Source organism: Anoplolepis gracilipes, chromosome 10 (genome assembly GCF_047496725.1).
Source record: "Anoplolepis gracilipes chromosome 10, ASM4749672v1, whole genome shotgun sequence".
Classification (NCBI taxonomy): Eukaryota; Metazoa; Arthropoda; class Insecta; order Hymenoptera; family Formicidae; genus Anoplolepis; species Anoplolepis gracilipes.
In genome coordinates, this window is record NC_132979.1 from 8,845,001 (window position 1) to 8,870,623 (window position 25,623).

Genomic DNA, 25,623 nt, shown 5'->3' on the forward strand with positions numbered 1-25,623 from the left:
AGCGTCACTCGCCGCACGCGAGCAAGCTGTCAAACGCGAACGCGCGAGAATTCGCGTTCGCGTATACCATGAACTCGTAGGAAGACCATCGTCGCCAAATCGTCGAGATCTCTTCGAATTCTCCTCCTCCGCCGATTTTTCTTCCTCTCCCGGCAATATGGACGAAAACTTGAGCCGGGGATACGTGCAACTGGGCAAGGCCAGGGGCATGAACGAATTCAAATTTTCGAATGGATTCACGCATCTCTCGCCGCCTGTCGATAAATGCAACTTTATTTACATGGCTCTGATTCTCGGCGGCATAGGATTTCTTCTGCCTTACAACAGGTCCTTTGAACAACCATGTATTATTAAACCTTACGTAAATGCATATGCTCCGTCGTGCGTGTTAACTATCGAGAATCGAAAACGCAGACATATAGCTTTTTTTGTACTTTCCAATAGCAATCTGAACTGCTTGACGAAGAGAATGACTGACGAAAATTTAATTAATCATGCATTATACCATCGTGTGTGTTAAGTAAAGTTAAAGATTGAGTCTGATAAAAATTAATATAATTTTTTTATTAATACAGGATTTCTTAAAATTATCGGATGTTGATTTTTTCCTCGATAAAAAGTCTCATAGTGTTTAAAAATTGAAAATAAAGAATTTTCGGTTAAATAAATTCGGTTAATTAAATAATATATGTGTACATATACATACATACATATATATATATATATATATATATATATATATATATATATATATTTTAGTTAATTTTAATTAAAATTTTATTTAAAAAATTCAATTATAAAAATATATAAAATTAAGTTTGAATAGCTAGAATGCATTTATTTTAATTTTTTTTGATTGTTTAGAGAAGTAAATGGAGATAACAGTTAAATTGATTTTCCAATAAGGACAAATTTTCTCAATATTTTGATCGACATATTTCATAATCTTTTTTCTAGTAAAAAAAAAATATAAATCATCAAAAACTTAAAGATTATGAATATGTTTTTAACGTTGTACAAAAGATCGCAAAATCGATTATATTTCTGACGGTATATATCTGACTTGATGTAATTTGTCTTATTATAATCAATTTTTAATTGTCTTTGCAAGAAAGTTCATTTAATAATTATCTTGTAAAAGAATTTTTTTATTATTCATGTACAATTGTTAACGTTTTATTATTCACGTATGGCATGTACTTTTATATAATTATTACAATTTTTATTAAATTATAAAATCATTAAAAATCATTATAAAATCCTTCCCAATTTTATGCATATTGACAATTGTGTCATTGTTCCTTACAGTTTCATTATAGCGGTGGATTACTTTCAAGCGAGATATCCAGGAACTACCGTGATATTCGACATGTCTGTCGTTTACATTATTATGGCTTTCTTCGCAGTCTTTGCCAACAATATACTGGTCGAAACCTTATCGCTGAATACACGAATTACCTTTGGTAAGATGTGCTAAAAGTACATAAAATTAATTGAACGGTATTAAAGATGAACATTGTGACATTGCAATCTTTTTAATAGTGTAATTAATAATTGTCAGAGTTTTTTAAATAGGTTTTGGAATTTTTTATATTATTTATGTGTAAAATTTTTTATGTAGATTTTTTTTGTAGATTACACTTTGTATATAAAATTGTAATTTTTATACAATTAATTTTTATATTTTATGTATAATTGTTTGATAATTAAGTTGACAATAGTGGTTATTTAAACCTCTCAGTGAGTTAATATTGTAACTTTGTTCTTAACAAAAATGAATTGTATCAAACTACAATTATTGATGCTTCAATTTATTTACTTATAACAAGAAAATGATATAAGGAAATATACATAATCTAATTTTTTTATTTTGTAGGATATTTGGTATCCTTTGTTACTCTGAACTTTGTGGTGATCTGCGAGATTTGGTGGGAACTTTTTGGTGTTGCAACTTCCTATACTATTAATTTAGTTGCCGTTGCGATAGTATCGCTTGGTTGTACAGGTAAGACACAATTAAAGAAATCATTGATAATTTTTTGATTAATATCAGACCAAAAGAATATCAGGAAACCTTGTAATTTTCGATTATTTAATAAGTATTATATAATTTATTTAATAATTTATTTTATAATTTACAAATATTAAAAAATGTAAAATATGGTGTACTATACATATATAAATAATGTATAATTATACACATTAATAACTTTTTAAATTCTACTTAATCTGTCAATTATATTATACATTAGATTTGATTAATTTAAGATAATTAATTATTAGGACTCGCAATATTTTTCTGAACAAATTTTTTTAATTGTTAACATACTTCAAAAAATTTGATTCTATTTGATGTTACAGTTCAACAGTCGAGTTTTTATGGATACACATCAATGCTTCCCAGTCGATATACGCAAGCTGTGATGACTGGAGAAAGTGAGTGTTTGATTCTATAAGTAATTAAAGTTTATTCATTTAGCAAGACTTACGTAATGTTGAAATTGATTTTTCTCGATAATTTTATTAACAACAAACTTAATATATGTTACAAATAATAATATTGCGAGTAATATGTTGTATTCCCTTTTCGGAAACATCATGTAATATATAAAAAATATTTTACACTTTTCCAGGTGTGGCTGGCTTTTGGGTATCAATTAATCGAATAATAACAAAGTCGCTACTCAATGATGAGCGTGGCAATACGTCCATGTTCTTCGTTTTGTCTAATATGACGATTCTCTTATGTTTCGTTTTACATCAAGTAGTACGAAAGACCGACTTTGTGCAATTTTACATAACATTATGTCAGGAGAGAAATCGAATCACTTTAGAGCCAACGGAAGATGTTGGTCTGGTATGTAATCACACTATCGTTTATTTACGATGGATCAAAAAGTAAGATTTCCTCTTTCGTTATGACTTTTATTTATCTTTTATGCAAAAATTGGACTTATTGTGTTAAAATATAAGCTAATGACTACTTTTTTTAATATAGTCTTTGAAAAGATTAATGCTCTTACCCTACTCGGTACAAGTTTGAAGATTCTATCTTGATAAAAATCTGGCTTTTGATGTTTAAATTATTTTTGAACAGCATTCTGTATTGTTGCATCATCTGAAAGTTGTCTTTTTAACATGTTTTCTTAGTGGCAAATAAATAAAAATCGGAAGGAAATAAATTCAAACTGTAGAGAGGATGCGCGCCATAATGTTCCAGTGAAATAATTACAAAAATTTCTGAATTTGATGTATTCAGAGTGAGATCTGTCATTATTTATCGTGAGAAAAATTCACAAGAAATAGGCTTTTCTCTAGATAAGAGAAGAAAGAAAATTCCTTTTTCTTCTCGAAGATTCTCCAGAATTGTCTCCTCGATGTAGCAGTGTAGAATGTTGTTCTAGAATGATTTAAATATCAAGAGCCGGATTTTTATCAAGAGGGAATCTTTAACACATTTTGAGGAAAAAGAAATTTAACTGAATAATTATTTCAAGCCAAGTTATTTTAGTTCTTATCAAAATTATCTAAAACGTTTTGCTTGCAGCAACCTATATAAGATATGTATACATATATGCGTAATATATACTATTGTTTTCAGATGGATCCGTTAGATCAAGTTGGCGATCCCTCGAAAGGTCAATACGGAGTGTTGAAGATACAAACAAGTCCATTGGGGACAGATTCCGCGAGTGGTACCGATGGTAAAGAAAAAATTAATTTTACACGATTTAAGTATGGAATGTGATACTAGATTGGTTTATGGAGAAATATTTCTTCGAATTGCGCGCAAGAAAAATGTACTATTATTGTACGAGATTAGGACAATAATATGACTGGATTGTTTCAGCGTCTCGACAATATTCTGCATTCTCGTTCAGCAATCCAGTTTACGAGCCTAGCGCACCTTCGGGTAATCCACCTGGTAGTGCTGGACCGACTTATAAGGTCGAAGATGTCGTGGTTATGAGAGGCGCTTATGGAACCCAAAGCACAAGTACACCATGGTCCGGCATAAAAAGTAAGAAAGAATATAGTTTTTCTATTTCATTAAAAAGCGAGACTGATTCATTTTTTACATAGACGAACTCTTGTAAATTTTAGTGCTGCCTTTTATACAATAAAAAACGTGAAAATTGTATACAGATCGTTATTGCGGAAACAAGATTGACAAGATCAATAAATTAATCATTTAATCCGGAATGTGAAACATCTTAGTTTCAAGATAACGGAAATTTAAAATAATTTTTTAGGGGGTCTACTTGCAAGACTTGAAGTTGCCAAATTGATCTTCCCATACATGGCCAGCATTGGAGTCGCATATTTCGTAACGCTTTGCTTGTATCCAGGAATCGTATCGGAAATAATATCTTGCAAGTTCGAGTCGTGGATGCCGGTTATTCTGATGACAGCTTTTAACGCCTCTGATTTACTCGGCAAGGTTGTATCATTATTTAAATTGTTTGTCATATTAATGCTCTTGTTTATATTACTATTTTATATTTATTCTGTTAATTAATGTCTTAACTAGATTGTTATATTCTTTATATTTTAATTTATCTTCGAGAAATTTAATTGGGAGACAGTAATAGATTTTGCTCAAAGATTGCAAGTATATTAATAGAATATTAATGAAAAATCGAAAAAAACTGTAAAATTAAAAAATGCTAGAGTAGTTACGTTTTGATTGAGTTATTATTTTTTAAAAGTAAAGACGAGCCAAATATGTGAAACGACAGGATTAAAAAAATATTTTATCTACAAGATTATAACATAGATTATTTCTTTTATAGGTATTCGCTTTAATACCTTACGAATGGAAACGTACTCAACTACTCTACTTCTCTAGCGCACGGGTTATACTTATTCCCCTATTTCTGCTTTGCGCAATTCCACGTGGTGCTCCTATTCTCTCCGGTGAGGGATACCCGCTTTTGTTTTCTTGGTTGCTTGGCCTTACAAATGGTATAGTCGGTTCCATACCTATGATCCAGGCACCGAGCAAAGTACCAGAGGAACATCGAGAACTTGCAGGTACTTATTATAAATTCAAATTTTCATTAAAATATATTATGATACTATAGAGTGGATCAAAAAGTAAGATTTCCTGTTTTATTAGGATTTTTATTTTTATGTACAAATAAAAAAATTGGACATATCATGTTAAAATAGAAGTTAATATCCACTTTTCAATATAGTTTTGGGAAATATTGATACATTTGTTCCTCGACACGTTTGAAGATTTACTCTTGGTGAAAATGTAGCTTTTGTACTGTTGCATCATTAAAGATGCAATTCAAAGAAAGAGGTCTGTGCTTTTCTAAAGAAATGATTACAAAAGTTCCTGAGTTACAACAATTATTTTGTAATCATTTGATTGAAACATATTATAAAGAGAGCATCCTCCCTATAGTCACTGGTGCCTTCCAATTTTTGCCTCTTTCTGATTTTCATTTGGGTTGCTGAAAAAATATCATGAAAAAAGATTTCCAGATGATGCAACAATAGAATATTGTTTAAGAGTGGTTTAAATAACCGGATTTTTACCGAGAGGGAATCTCTTCAAATTTGTGCCAAAGTGAGACAAGAGTAACAATCTTCTCGAAGACTATATTGAAAAGTAGTTTATGGTAAATAAAAGTCATAATAAACAGACAACTTACTTTTTGATTTAATAATAACAATGAGTGACAGGGAAAGAAAAAGATGACAGAAGAAAACAGAGTGAAAATTATTGAGACATGACGATTTGAAAATCCTTTGATTGTCGATTATTTGTAATTGTAAAACTAATATTTCAACATTTTGGTAGGGGAACATGGGGTAGAATGGCGTAAGCATTGAGCAAGTTTTTAACATATTAAAAAAAATAAATCGATCTTTTTTTTACTAAAAATATTCTTTGGAATATCCACTATGAGAAAAAACACAAGTTTATTATAAAATAATAGTAATTTAAATAGACGAGATTATTGATTTAGTAAAAGCCTAGATTTTCGTGATATGCTTTTCATGCGGGGTATAATGGACTACCTCCAAAACTTATTTATTTCTTTAACATTGATGTCTAAAATTTCTTAAAAATTGTATATTATAATATGATATATAGAACATAAGAATATAGATTTGTATTTTTAAATGATAATTATAAATTAATAAATAAAAACAATTCTCTTGTTATAATAAATATTTTTCTCTTTAAAACATGGAAAAATATCCTTTAATGTAATAATTTTTGGTATTAATTTTGAAAGACAGCATCTATGTATACTCTCTCTCTTTCTCTAGTATAAAAATAAAAAGTACAACATTTCGTGCGCTAATATTTCATTAAGCCTCAAAACGTATTTAGGTATTTACTTTTTATCATATAAAAAATTATAATTAATCAATATTTACATAGACACAGTGTGAAATTAATAAGAAAAGATCATTTTAAAACATAAATGTATTTACGGTAATAAAAAATAGAATTTTATCATTGTTTACCTTATGTAAATATATCGAAGAATTACAACTCAGTCGCGGAGAGCACAGCAAGTGCATTAAATAATTTATAACAACTTTCAACTAAAAATATTGCGACCACTGATAACAGCACGCAGAAAGAGACACCTAATAGCAAAATAATTGCAGCATATTTCATGACATGGTAGCATCTTTGTAAAAAGATATCGACTCTGCATCATTGTACCCCGCGGTGCCGTTCTACCCCACGTTCCCCTATATTATGGAATTTAGTATGCAATTTATTTGAAGATTACGGATGCTCATTAAAAATTCTATTCAGAGATTCAAAATTAATGTATCATGGTCATATGACAAATTTAAAAATTAATACGACATATAATTTCGCTAGGTAACATTATGACGTTATCATATACCACCGGATTGACCATCGGCTCTCTATTGGCGTATATGATGGACGCCTGTCTCGGACCACCTGTGCAAGCTAAGGAGGTGTGTTCGAAGTTGGCGAAGACTGTAACTTCGTCGACCGCTTTCAACGTGACAGCGAGCGTCTTGACGACCGCGATGTCCTCCACTTTGCCCGTCGTCGAGAGAACGACGCTGGCACCGAAGCCGAACACTACTGTCAACGTATTAACTACGATTCTGATGTCCACGTTATTATCGAATAGCACCGTAAGCCTACTAAATGATGAAGGGTCGCTGAATGCATCGACGACGGTCTTACCAAAGATTTTAGCTAATGTTACCACTTCGGCAAGTAACGCGATTTTGCAACATTAAAACATATATGTTTGTGTGCTGTGTTAAATCTGGTGCTTATACATAAATATAGAGAAATGGAGAGAAAGAAGAGAGAAAAATAAAAAAAATATGTACATGTATGCATGCGCGTGCGCACGCGAGAAAGATGATATACGAGTTAAGAAGTTGCAAGGCTGAAGAATTTGGTTGAACCTTTGAGTTAATGTAATAATAATTGTTGAAAAGTATATTTTCTTTTTGTTATATTGCCAATTATAACGCGCAATATTTATTGTTGATATTATGATATATCATCGCGGAATTTATTTTTTTTGTTTAATTTAATATTTATGTAAAAAAAGTATTGTTTTTAAAGAGATTAGAAAAATAAACAAACAGTATACATAATTTTACTGCAAATGACTATAATAATAATACGGTTCAAGTTAAAGCACGAGAGAGACACGTTTAATAATTATTTTTAAATGTCTAGTAATTCAAAAAATAGATGAGGTAGAACCTTGGAAATAAAGACCAGGAAATAGTGCAATAAAATTTAAATCTTTTACAAGATTCTTTATATTATATATTATGTACGTGCAGATAAACCGAGATTGGTCTTTAAAACAATTATATAAAATAGAAAAATAATAAAATATAAAATAAAAACATATTTCGAATTATGTAAAGCGCTTCAATATCTAATTTGTGAACCATTACTCAAATATATTCTTTATTCACTAATAAGTTTTTTTATCAATATGCCGTGCAAAAAAAGAAACAGAAAATAAAATCTATTTCTTCCTTAATATGCATTGATTGTATGCATTGAATTATATCGTATGGGTTAAATATGGATCAGAAAAAGAGAAAGAGAGAGAAAGGAGGGAAGATAAAAAAAATTATAAAAAATTATTTTCAGATTATATTTAAATAATAAGTTTATGTTAACAATTAAATTATTATTATTATAGTAATTATTATAATTATATTAAAACACTGATAAACTTTACAACTTTACAAATATTCTCGAAACATATACAATTCTTATTTATCTGATGGTTTTTGATAACTTATTAAATGGCTTTTTGATTTTTACTTTATATAAATGACAGAGCTTTCTATATTACATATATTTCCATTTTGATAGCAATGTCTTTATTTCTGTATATATAAAAAACAATATTGATTTATTCTATAATCTATTTACTTAAAAATAAATAAATAAATAATTTCAAAAAGAGAAATCTCTTTTAAAAATAGGACATATCTATTCACAAATAAATAAAGTGAAGAAATAAAGTGATCAAATTCCCCTTTTTTAAAAATCATTTTAAAACTTTATACATGACTGATCAGATTATTTGAGGTGAGAGGAGTGTTCAATATATCTTAGTAATATATTACAATTACATAATAATAAAAAACATGTATACACTGTATATAAATTGGATATTATTGTGAAAAACCTCATTAATTAAACAAATTAAATATCGTTGAAATATCAAATGTATTAACAATGCAACTTATTTCATATTTTAAAAGTTCAAGCTTATCTCAACCATTGTTTCATCCAACATCAAATTACTAATATGCGAAAAAGTATAAATATTTTAATTTATATAGCTAACAAAGAATATAAGAATAAAATAGAATTGATTATTATACGTATTATTATATGTATGTATTTGTTGTGTTTTATGTTAATAAGAAAAAGCGTTACATGTCGTTAAGTATGTTAGATATTAATTTAAATTCTTGCCATTCTTGTAAATTGCATGATATATATATATATATATAAACATTGATTCAAATAAAAAATTTTGCATTTTATGGGGATTCTTATTGCGTGGATTAATTATGGACATTAATATTTATTTATGCGCAAGCTATATTAATGCACTTGATTTCGTATGTACTGTGATAAAATTTCAAAATATCACCAGATTAAACACATGCACAAAGGAATCGCGACAATTGTATTAACACATTGCACTTATCGGTACAGAGTTGAAGAAAGTGGTTTGCGAGACATATGGGAGGTTTCAAATGTTCCTTTTTTGTTGGGAATATCGCGTGCCTTTTATTTCGTATCAGCAAATCGCTGTTTCGAATGTTTTCAAGAGCGATAAAGGAGAGCAAAATTGTTGATTTTTTTTGGTGGAAAATAATACGTTATACATATATATATGTATTTAACTTGTATGTTAACTCATGTCTCTGTTATTGTTTTAACGTGTAATAGACTGTTAAACTATGTATATTTAATGGTTGATGATTGAGAAGGTTTTGCCGATAAGATTAATGCATGAGTATATTCTGTCAAGTTGTTATACGCATCTCTGTGTATATAGTTGATTGATACGTAAATGTAAAATACGTGTATTTATGTGACACATTAGGCGTCTCATAATTACTTAAAAATTCACTAGGTCCACTTTTTAGATGCACTTTTGGGAGAAACGCATTATGCCACATGACTCGTAGTAAAGAAAGAACAATAATTGATTATATAACTACTATTTGATACATGTGTTATCTCTTAAGTACAAAAAGACACAAAAAAATAACCCGTTATAAAGATTCTAATCATAATACAAAGAATTATAATTGAAGTATAATTGGTTTTATATCTACTAATTTAATTGTTGTAAACAATATATGATTATTTTTTTTATTTATGTAAAAGGATAAATATTTTTGAAAATTTTATCAAATATTGCAAAATTTATATTAAAAAAATATATCATTAAAGTTATAGTTTGTTTATAATTTAATTGTTATTCTAAAAAGAGAGGACAATGATTGTCAAATTTTATCCAAAATAAGAATTTAAAAAAATAAGTTTTATTAATATCAAAATTATCTAAAGCACATCCAAAAGTTTTCAAATATTCTTTTATTTTTATAAAATATATGCGTCAAAAATATTAGCTGTTAGTTATGGGTCATTGTTAGTTGTTTTTCTTACTACGGTCAGTCATGACACATCTAGATACGAATTGACATTTCTAGACGCGTTGACATTTAACGCTCATCTAATAAATATAAATTAAAATGTTTATGAGACATTTAGTACGATAACACTTCCTATAAAGAAAAAAGATCGACTTCCTCACAAACATTCCTGCTTCGTTAATTGCATTATCTGCTCAAGACATATCCGATGTTACGTAGGAGATTGTAATCAAAGTTTATAAAATTAACACATAGCTAGCTCTATATATATGTATTATGAACAAAGGTGTAATACATTCGATCATGCGACTGATTGAATATCTCTTTCTCTGTTTCTTTTTTTTTAATACTTACATAACATGTGCCCAACAGCGAATTTTCCATGAAGCACAGTTTAGATTTTAGATGCACATCCTGAGACTTTAATATTGCAGAGAGATCGTTCACAAATCAAATTGTATCTTGACACTTATTGTAAAAGACATTCAAATCAAGTTATGCCTGGGGGTCTTAAAGTGCCAAAATTCACGATTGCATATACTTAAAAAAACACACTCATTCAAAAGAAATAAATATGAAAAAAATCATCCTTTTAAAGCTAATTAATTATTTCGAGTATTAAATTAAATTGTAGCAATGGTTCGATATATCGACTATTTCTGAAAATGTATATGTATAGTTAAACAGAGTATTCGAAATAACCACACACGCTTCATGTATCTATCTCCTTCCCTGTTTGTATAACTTCAAAAGAAAACGCCCTTATAATCTATCGATATCTTAAGAATGTGTATAAATATTTTATTCTTATGTCATATAAAGTAAAGGAAACTTTTAGTAAAGCATCTTCTTTTTTTATGTATTGAACCTTTCTCTATATGGATTTGCAAAAGAAAAATGCAAATATTTCAGATTAAATGTATATTTTTATTGTTGTAGATATTTTTCAAAAGAGAAAATTTTATGGTAATAGAATATGATAATCGAATAAGTTTATATATTTTAATAATTTTAAATCTTTTAATATATTTTAAAAGATTTTTTAAAACAAAATACAAAATTATTTTTAATTTAAACAAAATAAGAAATTTAATGTTAAGAAAATTTATTGAGAAAAATTAATTTATTAAAATTTATTGATATTTTTAATAATATCAAGAGAGAGAAAGAGAGAGAGAGAGAGAGAGAGAGAGAGAGAGAATCTCTCTCTTTCATATAATATTAATAAGTTTGTAAAAATTAGTTGAATTGTACAATATGACAATAGCAATCACTTTCCAGACAGCATAAAAAGGCCAAAAAGTATTCAATTTAAATTACAATCGCACTTACCTTTTTATAAGTGCTTATTATTTAAGACAAAAATTCATATTTTTATTTTATGATAACGTGTTTTACCGTTTTACTTAAATATAATGAAAACTAATACATTGATGTTTTTGAAGATAAATCATAGTTAGCAACAAAAATATACATGTTGAAATACATATACATAATAAAAAATACGTATATTGTTCGTTATATGTTCGTTATATTTTTCATTCTAATGTAATTAAATATTAGCATACATCGGCAAGTTATATAATATGTATGTACAAATTATATATATATATATATATATATATATATATGTATATTTAGATGATGAAAAGTACACCTATATACATGTGTGGGTGTATATATTATATGTATGTTAATACACACATGTATACAATATATAATAATGTATTTTATAGAACTATATATATATATATATATACATATCTTGCATAAGTTCTAAATTATTGATTTTCAAAAAATTAAACTTTTTCATACATGATCAATTAACATGGACGACTTATATAATAGCAATATATAGGCACAACTAGCCCCTAAACTTCAATCACATATATAAAAATGCTGACATCCTCGATAACACGATGTCAGTTCTATATTCGATTCTGTTCTTTCGTCTCTATTTAATCAGAATATAATTTGATTTCATAAAATCGCAACACAGGAAAAAAGACGCAGCTTGCTTATCCACGTCCCTGTTACAATGGAACGACAACGGTCGTTCTATCACAGTTAAAGTTCGCCTATAGAAGAAAGGCCACGATAAATTATTAATATGTAAAGAGAAAAGCGAATCTTTTTACAATGATCATTTGAGGTATTTCGCTGCCCAGTCCGTTCGACCGTAGGGTCCGCCGCTGGCTTTTGCGTTGAAAACATTTCCAAACAAGTTTGGTTGAAACGTGGTCTTATTGGTAGTCTCTATCAAAAAGGGAATTCGTATTAGCTAATTTTGTAATATTCATTTGTGCGGTCTTGTTTCAAAAATATTACTGCTCAGAAACGAGCAAAATTTTGTCCGTTTGTCGAGAATCTAGGTAAGCAAATCGTTGCATTGAGATCATGAGAGTACTTACTGATACTTTGGGTACCGTATACGCTGGGATAAGGTAATCTCAAGTTTTGCTCGGCAATATAACGGTTTCGCGCGAGATAATGCTGTCTTGTTTGATTCTCAATACTATTTCTAGATCCCCAAAAGGACTCTGTAAAGTCCTCATATTTATTGGCTGTTGCTTGACCGATGAATCCGTTTAATAGCAATTTTGAACGGTTGATATCGGAATCCCCATTTCTTGAAAATTAATAGAGAAAAGCATTAAACTGTAGACAATAAGAAAGTCGTAGCATAGATTGTGTGGTGAAGACGATATAGATGATTTATTGTTTATTTTGAATTTACACGATGTACATTACACAAGTATATCCAGTATAGCTGCGAAGTAAACATCTGTTATTATATTTATGCGTTTTAGTTATAAAAAATCGTTCCATTTAGTACATATCTACTACCATCTAGTGAACACGACAAGCATATTCCCGAAAATTCAACAATCAGAATGACGATTGTCAAAATATATCGCAATGCGTTGATTACACATAACGCGAGCAAACGTGTCTCCTCGAACAGGTCCGTTATTATTGTGAAACCTTTTACGACACAGTGAATCAACAAGGTTTGAAATAAATATAGAAAACGTCTCGATATAGTATGAAGAGTATTCCAAGAAATTCGACAAATCGATCCAACAAGCAAAGAGATGCTTGAGAAGATGTTTAATGGGAGTGAGAGTCTTGACAGCGTATTAATTAAATATTGCGTAGTATTAGACAAAATATAAATCGATTTGCAAACGATTGCGTCATAAAATTGCATTGTTAAGGAACAAGAGTTCTTTTCAAGTGGATCTTCAATCTCAAGTAGGTTTGTCAAATATCCGAAAAATACGTTTCGTTTGAAAAGACCGATTATTATCAACACCGATAAGGTGCATGCGATGAGGATTCTCTCGACTGGATTTCGGAACGGATTTATATACCTGGATGGCAAATTTGTGCTCTGGCCTGCGACATACCGAGCCACGCTGAGGTAGTGTTGTTTCGCTGAAACTTTGCGGGAATTTTTCTGATTCGACTGGTTCGACTGATTCCACGTCCTCGACGGCGGTTCGTTCCACGCTGGTAGAGCCCAATTGGCATTACCGTGCTTCAAATTATCAGCTTGCTGATAATTGGCATTCCAATTGACACGATTTTCCTTATATACGCGATCAGGAATGAGCATCGGGATTTCCGGACTGACTTTGCTTCTGATAAGATAATCAAAAGAGATTAGTTCGGATAATCGAAAGATAGTACATAAATTTGCCGAGAAAAATTGCGTGCAACCTACCCTAAAAGACCGGCAAACTCGTCCTCGTCACATTTGGAAGCGTTGTTGTCATGTTTGTGATTATTGTGATTATTATGATTTAGTAATGGCAAAGCAACTGTTTGCTGTTCCGATTCAACTATTTTTTCGGGTACTCTATAAATATTGGATTTCAGTTTTAATATCTCTAATAATATACAGAACTCGTGAAACTATGTTTATCAAAATCTTCTCGTTGTCAGACTCAAAGTATAAAATATTTTTCTAAATTATGATACCCATTTTAGACTTACTTATTGCAATAATCGAATTCTTGTTTGTGAATATATGCCATAATAGAATATGTATATCGTACCTTGATTGAACTAGGCTATTAACAAGGTCATCTTGAGAGTAATTATATTGTTTAGGCGCAGGTGGTGGAAGATTTATTTTATTCATGGCGAGTTCTCGTTGAGATACGACACCAATTTTTTTACTATTAATGATACGCGGGTCACCGACTTGAAAATACGGATACCTGAAGAGATATAAGATAAGATATAATAACATTCATGACAGTTTCAAATTATTCAGAATCCTTTTAAAAAATGATAAAAAAATATTTCAAGAAAAATATGACAACTAAAATATATTGATTTCTCAAGTAAAAATATATTAATGTCTCTAGTTTCATGCTTTTTGCACAAATTTAATATATTAAGTTTAATTCTTTAAAACTATTATTGTTATTGCATTGGTATTATTATTATTGTTATTATTATTTCAGATTTCTGATTTTATATTTTACTATCGCCTATGATTGTAAATATATGCATAAAATAAACATTGATACAATTTTTTTACACAATAAACTAAAATAAAAAAATCATTCTATATTTTAATATTGTATATATATATATTTTATAATTTGTATTCTATATTTTTATTTTATATTTTTACATACTTTAGGTTTTTTAAATTTGTTTTCCTTTTTTAATAAATATTTACTGTAATTTTTAGTGTAATAGATACAGATTACTTTAATCTTAATATATTATAACTGTACGTAATTCAAAAGATTTTAATTGTTATTCGTTGTTTATTAAAAAATTATTAACAAATCAATATTTATGTAAATAAAGGCTAAATTGACAATGAAAAAAATCAATATTAGACACAGTTTATGAATTTTATAACTCATAAACATTTAGATAAACATAAACATTTATATAAGATGTTCAAAAATATCTTATAACTCGAGGCTTCATACACTATAAAAAATATGTAACATTACACAAGTATATATTTACATATTTTTTATGGTGTAAAAAATTATAAATTTATATAAAGCTTTTCCTTCATTTACATATTCATTTTTCAATTTGTAAACGTTTTGTATAAAAGTTTGCATATTTGTTAAATGTATATGTGTATGGCATAAGTAAACTATGTTCAATATTAAATTTTTTATTTCTTATCTACGTATATTTGAATGCTATGCATGCACCTTTATTTAATAATATTTTAATAAACAACGAACAATAACTAAAATCTTTTGGAAGTTATTCAAGATTACTTCGACAAGAGATGACAAGATCATCTGCAGCTATTTCAATATATTCAGCTGTTAAGTATTTATCTTGATTATTTTACGTTTGTATTTTTTAAAAAGAATTTTTCCTTTTCTTGTAATTGTTTATACATTTTACTAAATATTTTATGTAAAACTAACTTACCTAAGCGATTGTTGCGCTGTCGGTCTCTTTATAGGATTCCATTGTAACATATCTTCCATGAGTATAACTGCCTCTTGACTAGCGTTCGGTATTAATACGGCCAATGAGGTACGCGTAAAATTCGGGAATTTGAAATTCATAGCCGCAGCAAGTTGGTAGCCTTCCGGCCAATCGTCCTTATCAGGTGTCCCGATTACGGAACATATCTTAAATATTTCATCAATTTCGCTTTTTCCGGGAAACAGGGGCCTAAACGTGTATAATTCGGCCATTATACAACCGACCGCCCAAATGTCGATTGGACTGTTGTAAGTCGTAGAGTGTAATAACACTTCCGGTGCTCGGTACCTATATGTATATATTATATATATATATATATATATATATATATATATATATATATATATATCACAATTAAAATAGTTCAATAAAAAAAGATTCGATATGCAATTTTTGGGGATTTAAGGCTTCCGAGTAGTTGCCGAGAAACTCTGAGTTGACGATGGCGACAACTATAGCTGCGGTAGGAATAAGAACCCTGTCATTATGCTCTCTCTTTTTATCTCGCATTGTCTGAATTATTCTCTCTCTTTTCGTCTCGCATTGATGTTTGAAATTGACGTTTTGACAACCAAATTATTCTTGCGTGCCATTTTAAAATAAAAAGGTATTTCAATGAAACAACACTATAGATCACTTCAGCATTTTGTAAAATATTCCGAAAACTAAGCTTAGCATGAAATATACTATGTGGAAGGATCATTTTCGACTTTTTTAGACAGCTGTCAAACTGCTTTTATCCATGTAAGTAAACTTATTTTAAAACTCATTTTACAGCTATTTATTAACTGTCGAGGGAAAAGTAGGACAATTTTACAAGTCTGCTAAAACGATCTGTAGCCTTAATTTATCGAAATATCTTTTTATTTAAAAATGGCACGCAAGAATTCTCAGAGTGTTTATTTCTCGTTTATGACGTCACAATTCCAAAATGCTCGCGATAATTACTCGGAAGCCTTAACATTTAATTTTTCCATTACCATCTCGTTGATACGTAGTCCGTATACGGAGGTCTCGATCGAATCTCTCTTGCTAGTCCGAAATCAGCAATCTTCACCAATTCGGGTCCCATACACAATAAATTTTCTGGTTTCATGTCGCGATGAAAGAAACCATGTTTATGCATGAAAGCGAGACCTTGCAATACCTGATACACCATGTTCCTTATCACTGGCTCGGGAAAGAGCTTGTCCCTGCAATTCAAGTATTCCGAGTATAAATACGAGTCTAATAATATCTATGTAAAATATCAAGCATATATATATATATATATATATATACCTGTCCTTCATTAATTGGTAGAGATTTTCTTTCATGTATTCAAATACAAAATACAACACGTCGTTCTCTCGTATAACTTCTTTAAGCTTTACCACGTTTGCGTGACTGAGTTTTTTCAGTGACTATAATATAGAAAAGGGGAGAAGAAGATAAAAATTATCCGTTGATAATTGTTGATTTGATAGAGAAATAAGATCGCGAACAGAAAAATAAAATAATTATTTTATGTAGTTTAAGTTTAATTATATCATAACTAATTTTATGTTATATTTTTAGAGAATTTTGTTTTCCAAACCAATAAGATTTTTCAGCTATTTAAATTAAAATCGTACCTTTACTTCTCGCAGATTCATAGCCTCCTCCCAAGAATAATATTTTCTCTTCATTCTTTTTATAGCTACCTTTTCGCCCGTATCAATACGTTCTCCAAGAACAACGGAACCAAAGGTTCCGTCACCCAATTGGTTCAAGGTTATATATCGATTCATCTTCACTTACGTTATGCTTGGAAATTTTTATACCACTCGTTCTTACGTAGTAAATCTTAGCATTATAACCGGAACTTATTTATGCGCCGCCGTGAACGGCAGCGTCGCATGTTCTTCGTATCTACTGTAACCATAAAAGCTAAAGATATTTTTCAATTTATTGATTTAAAAATTTTTTTCTAACATTTAATATATAATATTTAATTATATAATAATATTAAATATTATAATAATATTTAATTATATTAAATTATAAAAATTATATAATAAATTTAATATATAAGAAGTAAATATGATAACTAACTTATTTATAATCCTTAAAATATTTAATTATAATAAATTTTACTAAAATAATTGAAATAAAAAAAAATATTTTTATTGTCAAATTCTGCTTCTCAAAAACAATCAATTATTACTAATTGTTTCGAGTTATGTAATTTTATTTGTGATAGTTAAATGTAAAAGTAAAATTTATTATTGTTTTATTCTAAAACAGACTGGATATAAGTGCAAACTTTATGAAGATAAAAACACAATAAAATATAATAAAATACAAAGTTATTTTTTTTCTTTAATAAATATGTTAATTTATTCGCAAAATAACAAATAGTTTTTATTTATTTTATTTATGTAATAAACGCAATGAAAAATTTCAGAGTACTTATTTACTCTCTTGTAACAATTTAAACTCTTCGGGGTATTTTCTTTCTTTATTACAATTTATTTTAAATTATAATCAAGAAAGCATCACATATGTAAATTTAAATTATAAATTGTGTATAAATTGAACAAAACTACAAAAATTTTAATGCTCATATAAACTTCTATAACAAATATTTAATTCAAAGCCGCGAGTATCTTACGCATCTAACAAGTAAGGTTTATAGTGCAAAATAAGAGTTAGCAAACTTAGTCGAAGCATAAATGAATACTTGGTGTGAGTTATCCCGAGTATTGACTCTATAGCGGTAGAATGAATATTTAATAATCGACATTCTACCATAAGACTCGTAACTGTTGACAAGATGGTAGAGAAACTTTTACGCACTATTCACGTCTATTCCAAACATTCTTTATCTGATTACGTTATCTGGTTACGTTAAACATCCTACTTTTTAGTGAATTTTACGTAATATCGTGGAATTTTAAAATCACATAAATAAATATGATCATGGAGAGATTATTTTAAACAAATTTTTCTTGTGGACGTTAATTTTGTCTGGAAAATCACAACGCGCTCGACACGTTTTTGCACGTGCCATACATGCTAGCCAGATTTTGCAAGACTCACGAACCTATGACATATGGAGCAAAAGACTTGTAAACGCAATCTAGGACACCACTTGTATATATGTCGTTCTGAGATTAGCATTTTCTTACGGTCGCATGCCAACAATCTTCGTGCGAGTCAGACATGCAAGATTATAGATTTTCTTGAATGACGTTACTCGACCTAATCATTAACCAACATTATGTAATTTTATATTTTAAGCAACAAAGGGGAATGAGGTAGATATATAAAATTTTGATAAATTAAAATTTTTATACTAGAAAAAGTATCTCACAACTAGCAATCTCATAATTTTAGTAATAGGTTCTCTGATAAATTAAAAACAAATTTTAATTATAAAAATATCGTAATAACAATAATTCTCGAGTTATAAATATTACGTGTAAAAATGTTTGAATATCGTAATAGTAAAATCTTGATAAATTTTTTTTATTGATAATATTAACGCATACGCACTGTTATAATTATGATATTGCAATATCCAATTTAAATATTAAAAAAAAAACAAAAAAATGTAAATATACAAATTTTATTATATTAATAAATCTAAAAAATTTCGTAAATTAATTTTAGAATATATATTTTTATGAAATATAATTTAATTATAATTTTACAATCTTGAAATACACTGTATTATAATTTTTTTAAAGATTCAAAATTGTATTGTTTTTTTTTTTTAAATACAGATGTATATAATATGAAATACATAAAAAATAATTATGACAGAACTTGTATTTTTTTAAATTTTATTTTTAATTTTATAACTATTTTTCTAAAATTTCAATTTTTCAAAATTTCTTTTTTTTACGAATAGCGCATGAACATTTTTTCACTACGCGATTTGAAATCGCAAAATAAGGAATCATATATCCCAATTTAATGGAAACACATGAAACGTTAGCTATCAATTTCTAAATGACTGAAATACACATCGAGACGACAAAATCAAATATCACCCCAAGATAACGTTAGAAAATTATTAAATTTTTTTTGAAAATGTTATGCTTTGTTATCATTAATTATACGAAAAGAATCGAAACTGTACTCACAGAACAAAATACGAAGGGTTCTGGATTTTCACGTACTTGATTATCTTCTTGCGTAGCTGTCATTCGCAACACACTAATAATCGAGCGGCCATAAGCCATACCTCGCGGTCGCTATGGCTACGAATACTAACTCAAACTCATAGACTTCTACGTAATACTAGACCGTTAACTTCAATGCTAAAGTTGAACCAGAGTCAACCATTTTCAATTGGGCAAAATATATGGCTTGGATTAATATATACTGCGTATTTCAATTTACTGTATTCCAATCATTCTTCCCATTATTTTTTATAAATATAGAAACAGAGATTATATAGTCAAAGAAATTAGATAAGGAGACATATAGTTTATATGTAATTCTATATATAAAAATTCTATATAAAAAAATAGTAAAATAAATTTAAACAGCAAAATAAAAATGTGCATATATTTATCTCGTATAAAAACAAATCTCAAAAATTCTAAATATTTCGAAAATTCATAAAGACTAAAAAAAATAATAAAAGATAAGTTTTTATAAAAATATTAAAAAATAATAAAATTGAGAATCCTTAAAATTAAAATTAAATGTTTCGGCTGGAGAACCAAACTCCTTCTTCAGTAAACAGATATGTGTCAATAATCAAAACAAACGATAAATTATGATAACGGAATAAAAACATTTTGTCTTAAAAGTTTGTATCTTCACTAAAATGTCAAATAATTGATTTTATATACTACATTTATATAAGAATACAAGGTGATGAGATCTTTATGAATTTTGATCACATTTTTTCATTTATTAAAGCGAAAATATGATAGTCTTATATCAAGATCTTTCAAGATGTTTTTGAATTTGTCAATTAAAGTAGGAGAAAAGTGCATAAAAAGTATATTACCAATTTTATCGCTACTTATTGTTAGATAAAATGTAGGAAAGGGAGATTTTAAGTAATTCTCACAAGAATTAAAAGTGGAAGACGACATCATGCTTTAGAACAGTGCTCGGAGTTAGTTGGCCTTTTCAAGCCGATTTCTGAAGCGACGCCTTCTATTCTCCTCACTAGCGCTCGAGGTTCGACGGCTGAGCTGACGATCGCTATACTTCAGGCGCGTCTCTACAAGAAATATTTAATAATATTTATTCAGCAATTTTGCCAAGAAGGGACTTGGTTTACAATAAGTCTACCCGCACATCCATCCATACCTTACCATCTATACCTAACTTATCTAATATCTATGCTAAATCAACTTATCCTAGTGAGTCTACAATTCATTCCTGCACTAACTTACTCTAGTCCAACTACACCAATTAATTAATTCCTCATTTAAGTCAGATCAATTAACTAATTGAGTAGTTAATCAATTAATCATCTAAATTACATTAAATAAATTAAATCAAATCAAACTAATTATTAAATTAAATCTGTTGCACTATACCGAATCACCATTACATTGCACCGTCTTGCTTTAGAATTAGACTTAAAACTAAATTCAATTTAATATTTTAATTTAACACTTAATATTACATATTACATTGAAATGAAAACATAATATATAATACAATATATAACTAATTTTACTTTACTCTACTTCCATCTATTAAATTTATTATACTTTCACTTCCTCTCATCTATACCTCTTTATTTCACAGCCATTATCTTTAAATTTAATATTATATATATATTCTCGCAACATTCTCTTTCCTTCCTCTTTCTAAAATTTATTTAATATTATTCCTTTCGGTACATCCAGTTTATCGTTCAAAATGTTCTTTATTCTTTCCTCGTCGCTACTGCTTAACTCCTCACACCATTCTTTTAGCTCTACATATTCTTTCACAAAATGCTCTAAGTTATCTTTCCCTATTCCATCTACAAACTTTACTTTTATCCTTTTTCCAATATTTATTAAATTCTTCCATATTCCTACATCTAAATCTTACTAGACTCCTTATTTTGTCTGCATATTTCTCCCTATCGATCACTTTTCAGATATTTAGGTCCTTCTATACCTCTATCCAACTCTTTATATCTACTTTTATTATGTATATCTTATCTCTCTAATTTTAGCATCTTCTATTTGCCTTGTATATTGCTTGCATTTGTATATCCCTTCCTCTTTCCTTTATTAATTCCTCTATATTAATTTCCTTATTCTTCATATCTTCTATGGCTTTTAATCCCCAACCTAAGTGATTAAAGAAACCTTCTTTTTCTCTACTATATAACTTTTTTTTAACCATACCTTCTTTCTTTTTCCAGCATTTTTGCACTAGTTTTTCCTCCTCCTTTGTCCTAATTCTTTCCTCATATGCTCTAGCTCCCCATCCTATCACAAGTTTCTCTAAACCTAATTCTCTATATATAATATATTTCGGTGTCAAAAATTAATCCTAAACACCCATCTAATATAGTTCATCATCACCTTTTCTAATTCTTTTTTCTCTTTCCAACCCTAAATTTCTACCCCATACGCTATCACACTTTGTACCAAATACTTATATAACATATATCTTCTTCTGAAATCATTTTTGCAAATTCTTTCCTTTAAACTCCAAACTTCTTCTGCAGCTAATTTTCCTTTCCTACTCAATTCTTTGACATGTTCTGTGTAGTTCCCTTTCCTATTAAACGTAAATCCTAAATATTTAAAACTTTTTACCTCTTCAATTATACCTGTATTCCAATTCCATTTTTCTTTGTTAATTTTTCCGGAACTATTAAATATTAATATCTTTGACATTTCTGTACTTATTTTCATTTTTCTTTCCTTCAAAAATCTTTTCAATGTACTCATCATGTCCTCTAATGCCTCTCTATTTTTCGCCAACAGAACAATACCTCCTATTCCTCTACTTCCTAGCGCATAATCTAAATCCGCAATATACAAGTTGAGCAGGGTCGAACTCAGAACATACCCCTACCTAACTTTTTTTATTAGAAAACTTGATATCCCATCCTTTGTCCTCACAGTGTGACGAAGTCACTAGGGGCCGAACAGCCGCCCCTGCAAACAATCGGCGCCTTTTGGCGCCACCATACGTTGCGGCATTGGAGCTCCCGGACTCTCTATCCGATCGCCTCCCCATTCTATGTAAACCCGAGAGTGGGAGGACGGTCGACTGGTATAAAAGCCGACACGGCCAGGGAACCAATACCTAGTCCTGTTCTGATCCTACCTCGAGGGTGTTCTTCGAGGCTCTTGACTCCTGAGACTTCTCTTATGTTACACCGAATAACGGGCGTTCTCGTTGCCTCGGCTTCCGGTTCCTTGCCTGCGATACACCGGACAACGAGCGTTCTCGGCCTCTGACTGTTCGCGACCGAGAAAACCGTCCGTTTCCGGACGCCAGCGAACAAAGCGCTCGTCTCCGGGTGAATAACGTGAACATCCGTCCGTTTTCGGACCCCAGCAACCAAATCGCCCGTCTCCGGGCAAAGAACGTGAACATCCGTCCGTTTCCGGACGTCAGCAACCAAACCGCCCGTCTCCGGGCGAGCAATGGAAAAACCGTTCGTCTCCGGACGCCACCGATAAGCCGTCCGTCTCCGGACGCCACCGATCAGCCGTTCAGACACCACTAACCGCCACTCACGGACCAAGTCTCTCGGCCGCCGGCGACGCTCACCGTCGTCCCACATTGTATATATATATTATCCCCCAGGCATTGTATATAAGTCATCCACACGCACTATCACTGTATCATTACTCGAATAAAAGAGTCTAATAACGACCAACAAGGGGAATTTCTCATAACCGAAGCCTAACCTTATCTCGAACCCTAGCAAAGAGCAACATCCGTGGCATTGGGAAAGGCGTATCGTTACAACAGAAGCTCTAGTTTCTTTGTATATATTCTTCATTCTCCTGATTAAATTCTTGTTAACTTCTTTCTGCTCCAATATATCCCATAGCGTCTTCCTATCCACATTATCAAAAGCTGCTTTCAAGTCCACAAATAATGTAAATACCTTTTCTTCACCTTTGTTTTTTCTTTCTCCCTCTGCACGATATGATTCAAAATATATATATTGTCCATTGTGGATCTGCCTTTCATAAAACTAGCTTGACTTTCCGGTAGTAAACCTTTTTCTTCCACTTCCTTTTCTAACCTCTTCCTAAGTATTTCTGCATAAATTTTGTATGCCGTGCGGAGCAGAGATTAGACTATTCTCCAGAATCGCTTCCTGCTATATCGGAAAGTCATTTTTACTACGTATATCACATGCTTTATCTTGCATTAGATCTGAAGGGGATTATAATGATAATCCAACATTAATAAGCTCGCCAGTTTAAAGCATAAAACAATTGTTAATTCATTCTGAAATTCGAGATTCAGGTTGTGGTAATTGTATATCTCTTGAAAATATAGCAATTTTGTTATTTCTTCACAAAACAGTGAATATATAATTAATAATTCAGTTACATTGAAATTATTTAATAATCGATGGAATTGATGATAATCTGCAATTAAACTATAATATGTCTACAGACATTAAAAACGATTATAGGTACTCTCCCGACATTCGAACAATCACTAAGTTTTCTTTACAAATTATTGTATATATTGCTAGTTTTATAATAAGACATTAAAAAAAATCATTGTATTGCCAGGAATGCGTTAATGCACTAATTTTAGATGATCAAAAAGATATAAATTATATTTTAATATAAATAAAAAGCCGCGATCATTTACAATGTCCATTGTCTAATGTAACGAAAATTTGTCACGAAACGGAAAAAGTCGTCCGCTTCGTTTTAATAGAAAGTGGAGGAAAATTGATGAGAAAAAAATTTACAGAAGCTTATCTTGTTAGTTGCGTTCTAGTCAAATTCACTGAATCGAGTTAGTTTTTAAATTTAAAATAACATCCACGCGACAAAAATCCTTTGGAAAATCATATTATACACTTAACTAAAGCAATTGCTTGTTAATATATAAAAATTAGAGTAATTATTTAGAATAAGGGGCCACCTCCCGATGTTAATGACCTTGACATATATTATCAAGCTCATGACCCTGAGTAAAGTTTTGAAGGTTTTAGCCGGCGCTCTAAATAATTACCAAAATTAGACTTTCTGTGCTTTCTGTTTGTTTTTATAAAGTATTGAAGTTAACTAATCAACATCTGGCTATAAAGGAAAGTGGAGAAGGTCGGGCGGCGAGTCGGAAAGTAGCGAAGCGGAGTGAAGCTGACACATTACGCAGCGGAAAGGAACTACGATGAACAGCAAATAATTGTATTGATCATCTATCCTTATTGAACTATATTCTAACTGGAATGAGCGCAGCTATTATTCTTCACGGATCGCGTGGCCCGTCTAGAAAGAGAGAGCAAAATCAGAGTATACTTATCTTTTCGAACATATACAATTTATGTAAAGTTAGGTTCTATGTTACGTGCATTGCGCGTCACGCAAGTGTAAATAATCTATAATTTCATAAATAATTATAATAAATAATTATTAGTGAATAATTGCATCGTTAGAGATTGCGAAAATGTGTGGCAACCAAAATTTTGTTAACATATACGCAATGAAAAATAACAACAAGTCGAAAAGTTGTCGATTTCGAAATTGAAAAATATTTTTCTTAAAATTATGAAAATATAAAGTACTATTAAAGTATTATATTAAAGTGTATTATATATTAAATATTATATATATTATATATTATATATTAAAGAATGTGCTGCGTAACATTTTCTTTTAATGAAATGTTTTTTATCTAAGCTTCTAAGCTCATTTCTAAAAGTTTACAAATATTTTTTTATGCAATTCTTACATGGGAAAACCTATTTTATTTTATGTGTATAAATTGCAACTTTTATATTAAGCAAATATATTATTGTTATATTATGTTAGATTAGATTTT

At 29.6% G+C, this 25,623-nt stretch overlaps 2 protein-coding genes across 7 annotated transcripts in view; one reads left to right on the forward strand and one right to left on the reverse strand.

Annotated features, from left to right (window-relative positions):
- The window catches only part of Ent3 (equilibrative nucleoside transporter 3), a 9,940-nt gene extending 102 nt beyond the window's left edge, over nucleotides 1-9,838 (forward strand). The window contains exons 1-10 of the mRNA XM_072900765.1: nucleotides 1-327; nucleotides 1,309-1,463; nucleotides 1,877-2,005; nucleotides 2,362-2,436; nucleotides 2,634-2,857; nucleotides 3,602-3,704; nucleotides 3,851-4,021; nucleotides 4,254-4,441; nucleotides 4,794-5,034; nucleotides 6,860-9,838. The exon at nucleotides 1-327 is cut by the window's left edge and continues 102 nt beyond it. Of these exons, the coding sequence (XP_072756866.1) occupies nucleotides 158-327; nucleotides 1,309-1,463; nucleotides 1,877-2,005; nucleotides 2,362-2,436; nucleotides 2,634-2,857; nucleotides 3,602-3,704; nucleotides 3,851-4,021; nucleotides 4,254-4,441; nucleotides 4,794-5,034; nucleotides 6,860-7,254 (1,851 nt within the window). The 5' untranslated portion in view covers nucleotides 1-157 and the 3' untranslated portion in view covers nucleotides 7,255-9,838. The remainder of the gene's footprint in view (nucleotides 328-1,308; nucleotides 1,464-1,876; nucleotides 2,006-2,361; nucleotides 2,437-2,633; nucleotides 2,858-3,601; nucleotides 3,705-3,850; nucleotides 4,022-4,253; nucleotides 4,442-4,793; nucleotides 5,035-6,859) is intronic.
- Nucleotides 9,839-11,876: 2,038 nt separating this feature from the next.
- LOC140669943 (serine/threonine-protein kinase dyf-5) overlaps nucleotides 11,877-25,623 on the reverse strand; it is a 39,234-nt gene continuing 25,487 nt past the window's right edge. Inside the window, exons 1-10 of one of the 6 annotated variants that reach the window (XM_072900184.1) lie at nucleotides 19,767-20,017; nucleotides 17,271-17,550; nucleotides 16,939-17,060; nucleotides 16,638-16,850; nucleotides 15,598-15,945; nucleotides 14,235-14,399; nucleotides 13,901-14,035; nucleotides 13,584-13,817; nucleotides 12,585-12,802; nucleotides 11,877-12,429 (exon numbers count right to left, since the gene is read on the reverse strand). In XM_072900184.1, the coding sequence (XP_072756285.1) occupies nucleotides 12,317-12,429; nucleotides 12,585-12,802; nucleotides 13,584-13,817; nucleotides 13,901-14,035; nucleotides 14,235-14,399; nucleotides 15,598-15,945; nucleotides 16,638-16,850; nucleotides 16,939-17,060; nucleotides 17,271-17,426 (1,704 nt within the window). In that variant the 5' untranslated portion in view covers nucleotides 17,427-17,550; nucleotides 19,767-20,017 and the 3' untranslated portion in view covers nucleotides 11,877-12,316. Of the gene's footprint in view, nucleotides 12,430-12,584; nucleotides 12,803-13,547; nucleotides 13,818-13,900; nucleotides 14,036-14,234; nucleotides 14,400-15,597; nucleotides 15,946-16,637; nucleotides 16,851-16,938; nucleotides 17,061-17,270; nucleotides 17,566-19,766; nucleotides 20,105-20,707; nucleotides 20,864-25,623 lie in introns of those variants that run through there. The other 5 variants (XM_072900180.1, XM_072900182.1, XM_072900181.1 and 2 more) reach the window with 5 other exon arrangements.